Source organism: Benincasa hispida, chromosome 8 (assembly GCF_009727055.1).
Source record: "Benincasa hispida cultivar B227 chromosome 8, ASM972705v1, whole genome shotgun sequence".
Lineage (NCBI taxonomy): Eukaryota > Viridiplantae > Streptophyta > Magnoliopsida > Cucurbitales > Cucurbitaceae > Benincasa > Benincasa hispida.
In genome coordinates, this window is record NC_052356.1 from 44163770 (window position 1) to 44178760 (window position 14991).

Consider the following 14991-nt stretch of genomic DNA (forward strand, 5'->3'; position numbering starts at 1 on the left):
CTTATCAGTCCTTGCAATTTACTCTTTAAGCCTCTTTCTTTGAATGGGGTTCTCTTTTGAAAAAAGAATTATTCTATTTCAGTTCCCATATATGGTTTGAGAAACAGAGAATGAGTTTGAGTGGGTAATATTTTGTTGTTGAAGGTAAAAGGAAAATGGAGGGCTAATTTGATGGGATTTTGATTGGTGGGAGAGAAGAGTAGGTGCGGTGAAAACTAAGGCTTCACGAGATGCATGACCCTTACATTATTATGTCATCCATCTAACTTATTTTATTCCCAGCTTTCAAGGATTATTGCCCTCTTTCTAAGGACAGTTATTCAATCAATCAGTCCGCTTCTTGAATGTGGCTGCCTCATAGTCATTGTAATCCTTGAATATTGATTCGAAAATTTGAAACACTTTTTGTCTCATAATTTAACGGTAAACATCTATCAGTTTACATTGTCACGGTCTTATTGAATAATTTCTCTTCTTTATGAATCTTTTCTCTTTTTGTAGGGTTCTATTGAACATAGAATTCAGATTCAACCATCTTGCTAATTATCATATGTAGCCTATAGAATGGTATATCAGATTTTATTCTTTATTTAATTTTTGTTAAACTCTTCTACTAATATTAATAAAAGCAAGTACAAATCTTCTAAGACTCGAATTTCAGCAAAATTTTAACAATTACAATGGAACAAATCTCCTCAAACTCATAAAATTTTAATAAAAACTTAGGTCTCATTTGACAACTATTTCGTTTTTTGTTTTTGAAAATTAAGTTTATTTCTTTCTCATTTCTTACAATTATTTCCATCTTTCTTAAGTACAATGGTATGATTTCCATCCTTATTAAGTACAATGGCTGAATTCTTAGTTAAATTCAAAAAACGAAAACAAAATTTAAAAAAAAAATACTTTTTTTAGTTTTCTAAATTTGACTCAGTTTTTTAAACTATTGGTAAAAAGTAGATAAAAGAGAGAAATTTGAAGGTGCAAGTAGTATCATAAGCTTAATCCTTGAAAAAAAAAAAAAAAACAAAGTGACTACTAAATGGGATTCTTAACTTTTGTTTTGTTTTTCTCACGCTTCAATTATATATATTCTAACAAATTTTCAAACAAAAATCTCTTATAGTGTGAAAATTGCAACACTAACGGAAAGCTAAAGATTGCGACATCAAGCTAAGTTAAGGTTTAATTTAAGGTTGAGCAAAAATTGATAAACATTGCCAAGGGAAATTTGATTTCGGCTCCTGAAATTTATTGTGTTATTGTGTTTTTAAAAACAGGACTCGGTTAGATTGTATTACATATATATTCTTGTTAGATTATGCATTTAATCCCTAAATTTTGAGGATTGTGTCAGCTTAAGTCCCATTTAATAATCATTTTATTTTTTATTTTCATTTTTAAAAATTAAACTTATTTCATCAATATTTCTTACAATAGATTTGTAACTTTCTTAAGTACAATAGTTGTATACCTAGCCAAATTCCAAAAACAAAAAAAAAAAAAAACTTTTTGAAAGCTACTTTTTTTAATTCACAAAATTTGACTTAATTTTTTAAATCATTGATGAAAAATAGATAATAAATGAAGAAATTTGAAGGTAGAAGTAATGTCCATAAGCTTAATTTAAAAAATAAAAAAATAAAAAAATAAAATAATTACCAAACGAGGGTTTAATAATTGATTTTTAAAATTATAGATTTAATTTTTGAATTTTCAATTTCTTAAAAAACTTACAAATCTACTAAACACAACATAATAAAAAAAGATTTTAGGGTTCCATTTGACATAGAATTTGAATTTATACTTAATAGATCAATTAATTCTTTAAAATTTCAAAATTTTCAAGAATCTATCAAACATAAAATTGTTCATGGACCTATTAAACATAAAAGTAAAAATTTAATGATGCATATGAAACACTTTTAAAAATTTAGAGATTAAATAGGCACCATCTGAATTAAACTTATTACTTAGAATGTTTTTTTTTCGTAGTGCTTAGTTAGATAATAGGTGACTTGAAAAGTAAAAACACTTTAAAAAAACATTTTTAAATGTTTTTTTTAGTAAGTACTTCATTAAATCCTCTCAAAAGACTAGATGATTTAAAAAAGTTGACTCACCCACCCCCACCTTTTTTCAAAAATCGAACACATTAGGATTTAAAAAACCAAACTATAACTATTTGATTTTTTATTTTTGTTATTGAAAACTAAACTTATATATACTACTTCCCCCTTCAAATTTCTTCATTTGTTATTTTTTTATCAATAATTTTAAAAATCAAACAAAATTTTGAAAACTAAAAAAAAATAGCTTTTAAAAATTTGTTTATTTTTTGAATTTGGCTAAAAATTCGATTACTGTGCTTAAAAAAGTGCAAATCAATAAATAGAGAAAACATGCTTAATTTTCAAAAACAAAAAACAAAAAACGAATTGGTTGCCAAGCGAAGCCTTCATTATTTATTTTTAAAAATTAAGCCTATAAACATACTTTCACCTTCAAGCATCTTTCTTTGTTATCTACTTTTTACCCGTTGTTTAAAAAATAAGCTAAATTTTGACAATTAAGGCCCACTTGGTAACCATTTTGTTTTTGCAAATTAAGCCTATGGACACTATTTCCATCTTTAAATTTCTTCTTTTTTTTATCTACTTTTCACTAATGATTTAAAGAACCAAGCCAAATTTTGAGGACAACAAGTAGCTTTCAAAAAGTTTTTTTTTTTTAAAAACAAAATTTAGCTAAGAATTCAACCATCATACTTAAAAAAAGATGCAAATCATTTTAAGAAATGTAGATGAAATAGACCTAATTTGCAAAAATAAAAATAAAAAATAAAATGGTTACCAAATAGGACCATATATTATCATAAATTTATTTTCTTAATCGACTACGATCAAAACTTTTAAAGTGGTTTTTAGAAGTACTTTGCAAATCAAAATGAGAATAATTTATTTGGCAAAAAAATAAAAAATAAAAACAAAATTGTACTATCTACATCAAAGTTAGAAATTCAATTTTTCCATTTAGACATTAATTTTGTACTATCTATATTTAAATTTTGTGTTTAATAAATATACAAATTACTAAAATTATTTGATACACAATAGACCTATTAACACAAAAATAAAATTTTATAAATCTACCACATTGTTTAAAGTTTAAAAATTTATTAAGTGATCGATAAGAACTTAGCTCACCTGACATTCATGTATACTGAGGATTCAAAAGTCTGTGGTTCGAATCTCTAACTCCCATTTATATTAAAAAATTATTAAACGTGTAATGACTAGATGTGAGTGTTTTTTTCTAATAAGAAGATTAGTTATTAAAAAATTATTCACCTACTACTAAGAAAAGATATATAGGAAAAGATGAAAACATGTATTTGGTATATGCAAATTAGTGTAACGGTCAGTCATTGTTTGTTTCCCCAAAAATTCGTAAGAAAACAAAAAAAAAAAAAAAAGAAATGCTTTCTGCTTTCTTCTCCGCTCTTTCGTCTCAATTCAATTCCGATAAATAACAAACCCAATAACTATAACGCCCAAATGAAAATAAATAAATAAAATTAAAATTAAAATTTTTACAAAAAAAAAAAACCCAAAAAAGAAAACAGAAAAACAAAAAGATAATGCCCTTTTCCTTCTGCAACCTTCCTCTTTTCTTCTCTTCAATTTTCTCCATCTCCTTCTTTAACTCTCTCTCTCTCTTTTTCTCTCATTTCCTCCTCACCTCACTGCAGTTATCTCTTTCTGTCAGCCTTCCTCCATTTCTTTTCCCATTCCCAAGAAACTCTTTTCAAACCCAACCTCCAAAAAACCACTAAAAAATTCAACTTCATCATCATCATCTTCATCATCATGCTTTCTAGAGTTGGGAACGTTCTTTGGATGGATAATCGCGACGATGAAGACTCTGCTTCCCACAACCATCTCAACCACCATGCTAATTGTTCTGGTTTGGACAACAAAGACGAAATCACTTCTCTCTCTACCTTTAAATCCATGCTCGAGGTTGAAGACGATTGGTGCATCTCTGCAAATGCTCTCCATAACCATAATCACCACACCGACATCAATGACATTACCTTCTCTCAGAATTTCACCGACCCTCCTGACAATTTGTTGCTCCCTCCTGGAGATTCCTCCTCTTCTTGTTCCCCTTCTTCCTCTATGTTTAATAACATTGACCCATCTCAATTGCGCTTCTTTTTACCCCCAACACGCACTTTGTCTTCACTTCATAAGGTAATTTCTAACAACCCTTTAGACCATGGCTTCGATTTGGGAGCAGAGGTTGGGTTTCTTGACGTTCAAGCTTCAAATGCTTCGACTCTGCTCAACGATGGAGGTGGGTTATTAACTGGTTTCACTGATTTAAGCCCAACTAGCCAGATGAACACTCCTAATTTGTGCTTAGGCTCTCAATTGACAGCCCCAAATTTGCCCCCAATGACTGACAATTGTTCGAGTTTAGCGGGATTCCAGAGTTTCGATGAGAATTTGGGAAATGCTCTGCTTCTGAATCGGTCTAAACTTTTGAGACCTCTAGAATCTTTTCCCTCGGTGGGAGCTCAACCAACTCTGTTTCAGAAGAGGGCAGCTCTAAGGAAGAGTTTAGCTGATAAGGGAAGCAACTTGGGGGTTTTGAGCCCCGATGGCGGCTGGTTTTCAAACAGGATTGAAGGAGGCATTGGAAAAAATGAAGTGGGTGATGAAAATGGGAAGAAGAGGAAAATGATTTATGCAGATGAATTGCAAGATACTAGCATCGATACATCCCGTTTCAATTACGATTCTGATGACTTTACTGAGAATACTAACACTAAATTGGATGATAGTGGAAGAAATGTTGGAAATACATCTAACGCCAATAGTACGGTGACCGGCGGCGACCAGAAGGGGAAGAAGAAAGGACTTCCGGCGAAGAATCTGATGGCTGAGAGGCGCCGGAGGAAGAAGCTCAATGATAGGCTGTACATGCTGAGGTCCGTTGTTCCAAAAATCAGCAAAGTAAGAATGAATTTCTTGGCATTATCTTTGTTTCTTGCTAGTTTCATATATTTGTATTTCACGTGATATTTTCGCCTTCTAAGATTCACAAGGTCATAAGCACATCCTCCCCCCCACCACCACCACCCACCTTTCTTTAAACCAAAAGCCTCGTTTTTTAACTGCTCCAAAATTGCTTCAAATTCATATGAATGATTGCAACTCATTCCACATTCTTGGTAGTTCTACATTTCATAAATGGAGATATGGGTACGTGAATCTAGGCCACTTGAATGTTTAAGTCCACTAGTAAAGGATGCAATTCTTTTATCTTGCTCTAGCAAGAAACAGTGTCTTTGACAAATATGGCATGTCCTCGTTCTCTTCCTTCTCATTCTCATTTCTAATCGAGTTCCATCAGCTGTCTAGTGTTCAATCGAAGTGTTCGAACTTTCGAACTCGGTTTCTAATGAAGTCTAGGTTAGTCTTATTACACTTGAGACATTTTCATCATGTCATGCTCTCTGCTTAAACTTCTTTATTTCTATGCTTCCCTTCCCCCACTCCTTGTCAATAATGATAGAAGGACCTATACTTGGATGATGCACTGTTTGGTTGTAAGTTAGCCTTCTAAATTACCAATGAACAGAGTTTGAAAGGTGAAAGCATCTCTCATTTGCCTCTTTCTTTTGGATCTATATACCAAGGGAATATTCCAACAGGTCCTTGTAACCATGTATGTAAGAATTTGTTATGTAGTAGTTCCTTTCAAGGTTCTCTGCTCTTCTTTTTTTTTTTTTTTTTTTTCCCTCTGGTTTGCTTCATAGAGTAAACATAATAATATGTAATGGCTAATTCCCTTTGGTACTGACTAGATGGATAGAGCTTCAATTCTTGGGGATGCAATTGAGTACTTGAAGGAACTACTACAAAGAATCAATGACCTCCATAATGAACTGGAGTTTGCTCCTTCTGGGGCAGCCTTCACGCCAGGTGCAAGCTTCCACCCCCTGACTCCAACTCCGCCAAGCCTCTCGAGTCGTATAAAGGAGGAGCTTTGTCCTAGCTCATTTCCCAGCCCAAATGGCCAACCTGCAAGGGTAAATAAATTCCTTATCTTGGGACAACTTTCCTTTGCCCTTCAAATGATTCATGACTCTTGCATTTGTAATCATACTATTTACTATGATCTTGTCATCCGAAGAAAGCATTGATGATATTACTGTATCTAATAGGTCGAAGTTAGAGTACGAGAAGGACGGGCAGTAAATATACACATGTTTTGTGGTCGTCGACCGGGTCTCTTGCTCTCCACAGTTAGGGCATTAGATAATCTTGGATTAGACATCCAGCAGGCTGTGATTAGCTGCTTTAATGGTTTTGCTATGGACATTTTTCGAGCAGAGGTAAAAATCTGTTTGAAATACACTTGATTCTTTTATTTACCTTTTATCCATGTGTACTTGATGACATGACCCGACCCTTGTGACTTATGACTAATAAGAGTACATATTTTTCAGCAATGCAGCGAAGGTCAAGATGTCCATCCTGAGCAGATAAAAGCAATGTTATTGGATTCAGTTGGTTTCAATGGTGCGACATGAAAATCTGCGAGACAAACAAAGAATGCTCGTCCTTTGACAAACTGAATCATTTCAATCACAATTTACCTTGCTTTTTTTTCTCTCCTTAGGCTGACTTCTCTGTTGTTTTATCAGGAAAATAATTCCATTGTTGATTCAGAAGTAAAATCTTCTGAAATATTATATGCATTGACTTGCTGTTGAGATAATTATCACAATTTAAGGTTGCGGTTTGTGTAGCTATTCCATGTTTCAAAATGCCAATTTTAGCAAAAGAGAATCGTGTTAGCAATTTTAAGGATGTAACTTGATAAGCTTGACCTTGTGAATCACCACTTACCAAAAAGATCAGAGAATTTCACTTTTTGGTTTTCATCCATTTTGTTCAAACACATCCAACTTTTCTCGACTGCTCGAAAGATAGATTAACAAGACTAACAAGACGAATGGGTTCTTTCTCCCAAAAGAGAGAGAGAGAGAGAGAGAGAGGGCTGAACCATTCTAATCCATGCAGAACTAGGCTATTATATTTGCATCATGCACATGTAAATATGATTCGCAATATCAAATTGTTGAGCACTTAACTAAAAGTCTAAATCATACAATGGTGCTGTAGATTTACAAAGAGCAATTTATCACCCTGTTCAGAATTCCGACTCATTTCCTGTTCGCAACAAAAACAACCAATAAACATTGAAGCTCATGCTTTGACAATCTCATAACAAACCGAAAGCCATGTTTCCTTCATATGGAACGCTTCAATCAATTTACATGATGCAGAAGCTTATCCTTTAAATCAGAACTCCATAGGCCGATAAAATATGAAAATGGTATTACTAATTAGTATAACCAAGAAATGGAAAGAGGTCATAAGCTACTGTCATTGCTTGTTGGTATGCACCCTTGTTAACTAGAGATCAGCCCGATGGGAGATGTGATTAAGCGTCAATAATATGCACTGCACCTCTATCTCTATCTTCCTTTTTTGGTGCCTTTTTCCGCTTTCTTTCACTTTGAGGTTCTTTTGTCTTTAGATCATTGCAGATGGATGTTAATATGGCAGACAAATGCTCGTTTCTATGGGCTGAGACCAAAATGAAGCAGAAGCGAAGAGGTTCAGGCTATTGAGCACTACTTCAAGTCTGTTGCATATGGACTAAATATAACTAGACAGTAATACAACAACTTGGGAATCGGACAATCTAACCTGATAGTATTACATCTTCTGTATTCACAGATTTCCGACCAGCATGCTGAACAAATAACTCAAGGTCCTTCGCCAACTGTTCTGCTACATAAGTTATCATTCCATTATCTCATTGCAACACTTTGAGAATCATAAAACAAAGAAAACACAAATATGACAGAATTATCTTCTTTCCTTGCTGGCTTAGATGCAACTAGAACTAACTGCGGCAGTGTAAACAAAATCTTGTTTTCCTTGCATGTATTGTACCATTGACATTTCATATGTTAGCTGCCTGTGACTACAGACATAAGCATGACCCTATACCAAGATATGAACTCAAGGTCTGGTTGAAACTTTGTAAACCTACCAAATCATTCATGCCTATGATGAAGGAATATACTAATTTCATACATGTGATATAAGCATATATTTGCTTCTTTTAGACGATGAATAGAATATTCATCAGTAACAGAAAATGGACTTGAAGCTAATATATAAATATAAATTAAAATAACTATATGTCTTCTTTACGTGATTGAAATATAAACAAAGAAACACAAGGCAACTAGGCCTATCCTTCCTATCGTATTCCTTGAGGCCAAGCACAAAATCTAAGTCTTAAGTAAGCGCCATTTTTGGTTCTTAGGCCTATTCTACCTAAGGGATACTCTCCCACAAGAGCACAACGAGAGTTGAGGCTTTACACGTAACATGATCACTGTAAGGTAAGTCTGAAGGTATAATAAGAAGAAACATTCATATGAACTATAAGAACATCTGATTAGAATCCAAAAGTATCGTGCGAAGTCATTCTTTAAGTAATCACAATAGTCTCTCCATCATTTGTTCTTCTGAAACTCTTTTCTTTCTTAAACTTGACCAAAGTTATGCGTTTCCTTCCAACTAGGTCTCACAATTTAACAACAAAGCACAGAGAGGCGTCCTAACAAATAGGATACATGCTAAATAATGAGGAAATTTATAATTGAAATTACATATAAGCTACCTAAAAATGATGGAAACACAGGTAGAAGAAAAGAACATTAAGAGAATTAGCAATTATCTACATAATAAAGAATGAAAGTGTTCCGATATTAACAATTCCAGTGGATCAATATAATATCCTGTTATCGGGTGTAGTCATGTAGAAACAAAGAGCTCAAGATAACATTACAGACTCAAAACAGGCAGAAACTAACTTGTATATTTGAAGGCTAAATCAGCGACACAAGTCATCACGGGTTCAGAAATTTCCATGCCGCTTCTGTTGGCTGAAAAAAAACCAAACAGTTGGAACATAGAGTAAGCCAAACAAAAGTATGAAAAGTTCGAGTTGGCATTTAGAAATCGGAGGATGATTATGCCTATGTTATGTATAAAACCAGAGAGGCTCAAAGATGAAGAGAGTAAGATGAAGATAATTAACCTTCCGCTTCAGCGATAGAAATGGTGGAGAGTCGGAATCTGTCCCTCAAGAGTTCGGAGGCGGAGCCGTCTTCTTCGATCCCAGTTTTCATTCCAGAGCAGAAGCTTCTGGAGAAATTTACTACATTTGGCTACACTGTACCTGTTCCCATCCGCCTTTATTTCCCTCCAGGAATGCAACTGGCGACGGGATGGCCTTAAACGAACCGTTTCACCATTTTTTTTTTAATTGGGTTGGAAAGAAAAAGAGACCACCACGATGTCGCAAAGAGTTTTTCACTGCAAGGGAAAAAAGTACTAGAAGCATATAGATATTAAGCTTGTTACGGTCGATTTTTTGTCCAAGGAAATTGAGGATTATGAATCATAGACAAACTTTTTTTTAGTATCATCTTCTTTTTTTTTCTTTTCAATACAACTGACACAATGGTATATCAATTAAACTATGTTTGCTTTGGTTATTAGTATCATCTATAGTTATAATAATAGATTAATATAATTCTAATTCTTTCCTTCCACGTGTTGGTGAGAAAAAGATTAAGTTTCCTTATAATTTAAACTCTCAATTTTCCAAAATTATAAAATAATTACTTCTCCTTAAGGGTTTTCTTTTGAAAATCTATTTAAAAAATTAGACTTTGTGTGGATAATTTAGAATTTGAAAAGTATACTCTAGTTAGATCTTTTTAATTTGATTAAACATTACAATATTTACCTTCTATTAGGCATCTTTTTGAAAATCTATAACAACAGATATATATTGTCTGCAGAAAATTTTAGACCTAAGAGAAAATCATAAAAAAGATCGGAATACCAGGGATAAAATCAACCCCAAAATGGGTCCAATGCCAATTAGACCTAAGAACGACAATAATTTGAACCCTAAAAACCCTATCGAAATAATTTGAATCCTGGTGCTTATGAAGGAATTCGTTTTAAAGAGATCCTTGAACGAAAGCCGTCCAAATTCCATTTTTTATCGAAAAAACAAATTTACCGCAAACATTCAAGATATGCATTCTAAACAAATTACAACATGTTTTTTTTGTAAAGAAATACAGTTCAAGATATTATACCTTTGAAGAACGTTTCTTCGTGTAAACCCTTCAAACTGTCACGAACTCAAAAAACAGCAACAAACTTGAAGATTCTCTTCAAGAAATCTCGAACCAACAAGAGACACAACCATTGGGAGCCTTCGGTATACTCAGGGTGAAAGTCTAGGAACCATTGTTTAGAAGATGAATTTGAGTTTGAAGGAGGAAGAAGATCGAGAAAGATATAGAACAATTATATGATACTCTCTATCGTATAGCAAAACTCTCAATCATGTAGTGTTTTTGGACCATGTGGAAGAAAAAAAACCATTTTTCATTTATTCCAATTACCACAAAAACTAATTAACCATCCACTGAGGTGATTGGAGAGAAATTAGGAAAAATAATAAAATGAATATAAATAAATATGATAACTAACTTATCATATCTTATTTATATTATACTATATGTTATATCAAATATAACACATAATCTATAGTTTTAATGTTGTATCATATACAATATAAACTATAGTTCTTTTCCTCTATTTTTATGGCATTTAATATAAATCATATTTATATTAAATTTAACAACTATGAATCACATTCATAGAAAATATATTTGAATCTTATTCAAATATTTATTTCCTCCAAATAAACTATAATGTATCAAATACATTATAAAAATTATATCATATATAGTTGAATCAATTTAATTATATCATATATAATTAAATTCCCTCTTATTAATTTGAACAATTCAAATTACCTTAAAACTAATTCTCAACTAAATCTTTTTGAGCTACCAAGAGACCTTATGGACCTGCAGCTTGAAGCTCCAACGGTACTTGAATAATTAATAAAACTCTTTAATTACATTATCCATCATCTGTTAACTGTTGGGCACTCTACTAAAGACCGACAGCTACACTCTTCGCACTACAAATATATTTATGTGTCCATTGGATATAACCAATCAATAGTACGATAACCCTTCACAAATTGCTTGTAAGTACAATTGGGCCAAATTGCCATTTTGCCACTGTAGTTACATCTAACTCCTAAAGTACCACTGATCTCTCTAATGAACAATAAAATCATAGTCCCACTATGACTAAGCTCCTCTCGAGCCAGTAAAAGGTATGACTGTTGGATTTTATGTCCTAAAACTTGTAGTTTGTAATATCATATTCTTGTTCAATAAAGTTGTTATTGAAAATCTTTAGTAAATTTAAATTCTATATTCATGAATCCAATAAACTAAGGTTCCGAGGCTATTAAGTTTAAATTTGAACTTTATGTAGTGACATAAATGTGGACAAGTTCAAATATATATAGCCAAAATGGTATGGGCGCCTTATTTTGGGGACACTATGGATACGACCCATTTTGTAGTTAGTACAAACAATGTGATCCTAAACTGTTCATGTAGAGATATGAAAATGAGGGCATTCTATGTAAAGAGTTTATATAAGACTGAACCATGAAATAGTCACTTTTTACGTTCTAAATGCAGTTTAATGTATAAAACTGACTATTTTGTTAATTGATGACCTAGGTAACTTAATCTTAATCCTGAGCTAACTATGAACTCCTGTTCACTCGAAATTATCCTTAGATCTGCATAGGTGAGGGTAGCTCATTATCGCTGTCCCAATAAGCCTCCCATTTCAGGGGTAAGATCAAGTGGATAACTGGGAACATAGGGTGCAAGACGGAATTCACTTCTACTCGTAATAGGGATAGTAGAAAGGTTGTTCCCTTTAGTACTGAATCTAGGTCTTGAACAAGGGGCCCCACGCTCTCATTGGCCCGAAAGGGGTTTGATTTATAGGTTGGACCTTAAACCATTGTTCATTAGAGGATCAGTGGAACTTAAGGAATAAGATGTAGTCTCGGGGGTAAAACGGTTTTTATGACCCAACCGAGATTACAAATAACCTGTGAAGGATTAGCTTACTAATCATGGTTATATCATATGGACACAAATATATCTATAGTGAGGGGAGTGCAACTACGGGACTATAGTGGAATGACCCGTGAGTTAATGAATGTTGATTAGCTCCATCTAAAAAGTTCGAATTAGGTGAAGAGAGAGAAACTGACAAGTATATGTGATATAGTGGTTGGTTTTTTTAGTTTAGAGATACAGCTTTAATATTTAAATGTGATTTCAATATCAAGAATATGAATACGTTCATATTCGGAAGCTCGGAAACAATGAAAATATTCAAAGATGTAAAAAGTCAAAGAGTTGACTTTTGACTTAGAAAAGTCAAAATTTGACCGACCTTATATTCAAATGTGATTTGAATTTCAAGAAAATGAATGCGGATTCATGCTCAGGAGCTCAAAATTAGTCAACATGGAAAAAAACATAAAAAGTCAAAATGTTGACTTTTCGGTCAAAGTCAAACTTTTGTTGGGAAAATCCCAACAAAAGTTAGTGGTTTGTCCTTTGACTAAAGTTAGTGGAAAAACCCAAACTTTTGTTGGATAGTTCCACTAAGTTCCACTAACAAAATAGTGGGCTAGGTGTTGGCTTATAGTGGAGACATTAAGCCCACTTAGATAGTGGATTCTAGGTGTTGGGTTTTAATGAAGTTATTTTATGCAATTTTGCATGGCCCTTTTCTATAAATATGGGCTTGTCATTTTGGATTAAAAACTTTTGGACATTTTGCAAAATTGAGTTTTTTAAAATAGGGCTGAAAAAATCCAAACCTAACCCAAATTTCACTCTACTATTTCTTTCTCTTTCTCTCTCTCGGGATCTTCATCTATCAGGTCCCACAACCCGATTCTGAGTCCAGAGAATAGTAGGTCAACTTTGATGGTTGTCCGGTTCGTGTTCGAGCAGAGATAGACGAGTTTTGGGAGCTTCAAAGGTAATGTTTCTAAAAAATCCTAATTAGCTAATTTAGGGTTATATGTTTAATTTATGCAATTAGAGTAAAATTGATCCTCAATTCCGCTGCGCATGCCTACTTTTCCATCATGTGGTATCAGAGCATGTTTTAATTTTACTCAGTTGCATGTGGTGGGTATCAATTTATTAGATAAAATTGAGATTGGAAATTAAAATGGTTTTTAGGTTTTGGCAATTAAATTAAGTTTTTTTTGTAGTATTAATTTGTAATTGCTCACATGTTTATGAGCATTAATATGTGAAAAAGGGTCTGTAAATTTGCTAAAGTCATTAGAGTTGAAATTAGGATGTAACTGCTTAGTTCTAGGAAAGAGGACAGCTTCAAAATGAAGAAAAAAAACTCACAGACACGAATTTACTCCCAGACCCGAGAAAGTTGCTCATAGACCCGAGAGACGTGCTCCCAGACCCGACCTGAAGCCCGGATCCGACTCTCATGCTCCGCGTGCTCCACCAGACCAGAGACATGCTCAGATCTGACCCGGTTCGCCGCCCGCCTACTCGCCCCCGCGTGCCCGCGTTTCTAGCCCAGATCTGTCCGGTTTCTTCGCGACCCGCGCACCCGTGCGCCGACCCAGATCGTCGCCTGCCTGCTCGCTACCGCGCGATTGCATTTTCATCGACCCACCCCGCACTTCCGTTGACTGCGTTAGCGGGCATTGACCAGCCAGTCCAGACGGCCTGGACCGGTCCGTTTGACCAGTTCAACTTGATTTTTTGGAGTTTTGGGTCGGTTCGGGAGTTTTTGGGCCGGTTCGAGAGTTTTTTGGCCGGTTCGAGTTGATTCAAATGTGTTTGAAGCTGGATTTGAGAGAGGTTTTTTATATTAACAATTATTTTTCGACAATAATTTGTTGTTAGGTTAATTTAAGAGAACAAAACCAATATGTTTAGGGTGTTAAATTAATTGGACATGGTTATGTATGTGTTTAATAAACTTTTGAATCTGTTTGTGCATATGTAGTAATGCAATATTAGATTTAAAATCCACTACGATTACGAAATGTAACATGACATTTGACTATATGGTTTATAGTTATAAATTATATAGTTGCATGTTAAATCTTTTTTTTTTTTAATTATTAAAGTGTTATATTAAAGCATGATAATCAAAGTATGAATATATGTTACTATAGATGTATGATTTAGGGTTAATATGGTTATAATTTTATTTAATTTGTTATAAAATAACCTAGACTTTAAAATCTATGAAAACAAAAGGTAAAAAAGGGTTTCAACGCTCTACGCTTTTAAAATTGGTAAAATTTCATATAGGTTTTTTCTAAAGAGTGTAGACATACAGGTCGATTACTGTTAAACAAAGAGTATTTACTTACTCGAGAGATCTTGTCTAAGGTTGGGGTTCATAAGATGACGGTTTACGGAACCTCCTACCTGGAGATCAACTGGCATCTAAGTCAAATAACCCTAGTTTAATGAGCATGCATGAGAGATGTGAGTTAATAAAATTTGTTTATCACCTAGATTATCATAGGTTAAAATCCAGTATAGAAGTTTATACATGGATCTAATCACCTAGACTTGAATGTTTAATTTAGCCGAAATATATCTTTAAGTATTTTTTATACCCTAAACCGTTATAGAACACTTCAACTAGAGATAAGTAGCGTACTTTAGAGCTCTAGCTGTCCCTAAGAGTTCACATCGTGAGGTCCATGCAGGGTTTTGGCGTGCTTAGGAGCAGACTCCCTTCAGAGAGTGTTTGGCATGGATCAATATCAAAAGGTGAATAGGGAATGTAGTTCAATAGTAAGTGGGTGAGGGGTATGTAACAACATATCTCACGGTCTTTTTCCATTAGGTCTTGT

The 14991-nt window shown here is 33.6% G+C and overlaps 2 protein-coding genes across 3 annotated transcripts; one reads left to right on the top strand and one right to left on the bottom strand.

Moving 5' to 3' along the window:
* The first annotated feature begins 3620 nt into the window (after nucleotides 1-3620).
* LOC120083163 (transcription factor ICE1-like) lies at nucleotides 3621-6826 on the top strand. Its single transcript, XM_039038768.1, has 4 exons — nucleotides 3621-5021; nucleotides 5876-6100; nucleotides 6236-6406; nucleotides 6521-6826. The coding sequence occupies exons 1-4, from the start codon at nucleotides 3870-3872 to the stop codon at nucleotides 6602-6604; spliced, it is 1632 nt and encodes a 543-aa protein (XP_038894696.1). The 5' UTR covers nucleotides 3621-3869; the 3' UTR covers nucleotides 6605-6826.
* A 259-nt stretch (nucleotides 6827-7085) lies between these two features.
* On the bottom strand, nucleotides 7086-9412 carry LOC120083164 (protein MHF1 homolog). 2 transcript variants are annotated; one of them, XM_039038770.1, is made up of 4 exons: nucleotides 9199-9412; nucleotides 8972-9043; nucleotides 7791-7874; nucleotides 7086-7667 (listed from the first exon to the last, which is right to left on the bottom strand). In XM_039038770.1, the coding sequence occupies exons 1-4, from the start codon at nucleotides 9287-9289 to the stop codon at nucleotides 7522-7524; spliced, it is 393 nt and encodes a 130-aa protein (XP_038894698.1). In that variant the 5' UTR covers nucleotides 9290-9412; the 3' UTR covers nucleotides 7086-7521. The 2 variants fall into 2 exon arrangements, with proteins under 2 accessions (XP_038894698.1, XP_038894699.1); XM_039038771.1 differs by having other exon boundaries at nucleotides 7093-7667; nucleotides 7791-7871; nucleotides 9199-9399.
* Nucleotides 9413-14991: the final 5579 nt, after the last annotated feature.

Coding starts and splice junctions, on each gene's coding strand:
- LOC120083163 (XM_039038768.1), top strand. CDS start 3,870: ATGCTTTCTAGAGTTGGGAACGTTCTTTGGATGGATAATCGCGACGAT. Junction 6,101..6,235: donor CAAATGGCCAACCTGCAAGG/GTAAATAAATTC, acceptor TGTATCTAATAG/GTCGAAGTTAGAGTACGAGA. Junction 6,407..6,520: donor TGGACATTTTTCGAGCAGAG/GTAAAAATCTGT, acceptor CATATTTTTCAG/CAATGCAGCGAAGGTCAAGA.
- LOC120083164 (XM_039038770.1), bottom strand. CDS start 9,289: ATGAAAACTGGGATCGAAGAAGACGGCTCCGCCTCCGAACTCTTGAGG. Junction 9,044..9,198: donor TTCTATCGCTGAAGCGGAAG/GTTAATTATCTT, acceptor GTTTTTTTTCAG/CCAACAGAAGCGGCATGGAA. Junction 7,875..8,971: donor TTTAGCCTTCAAATATACAA/GTTAGTTTCTGC, acceptor TAACTTATGTAG/CAGAACAGTTGGCGAAGGAC.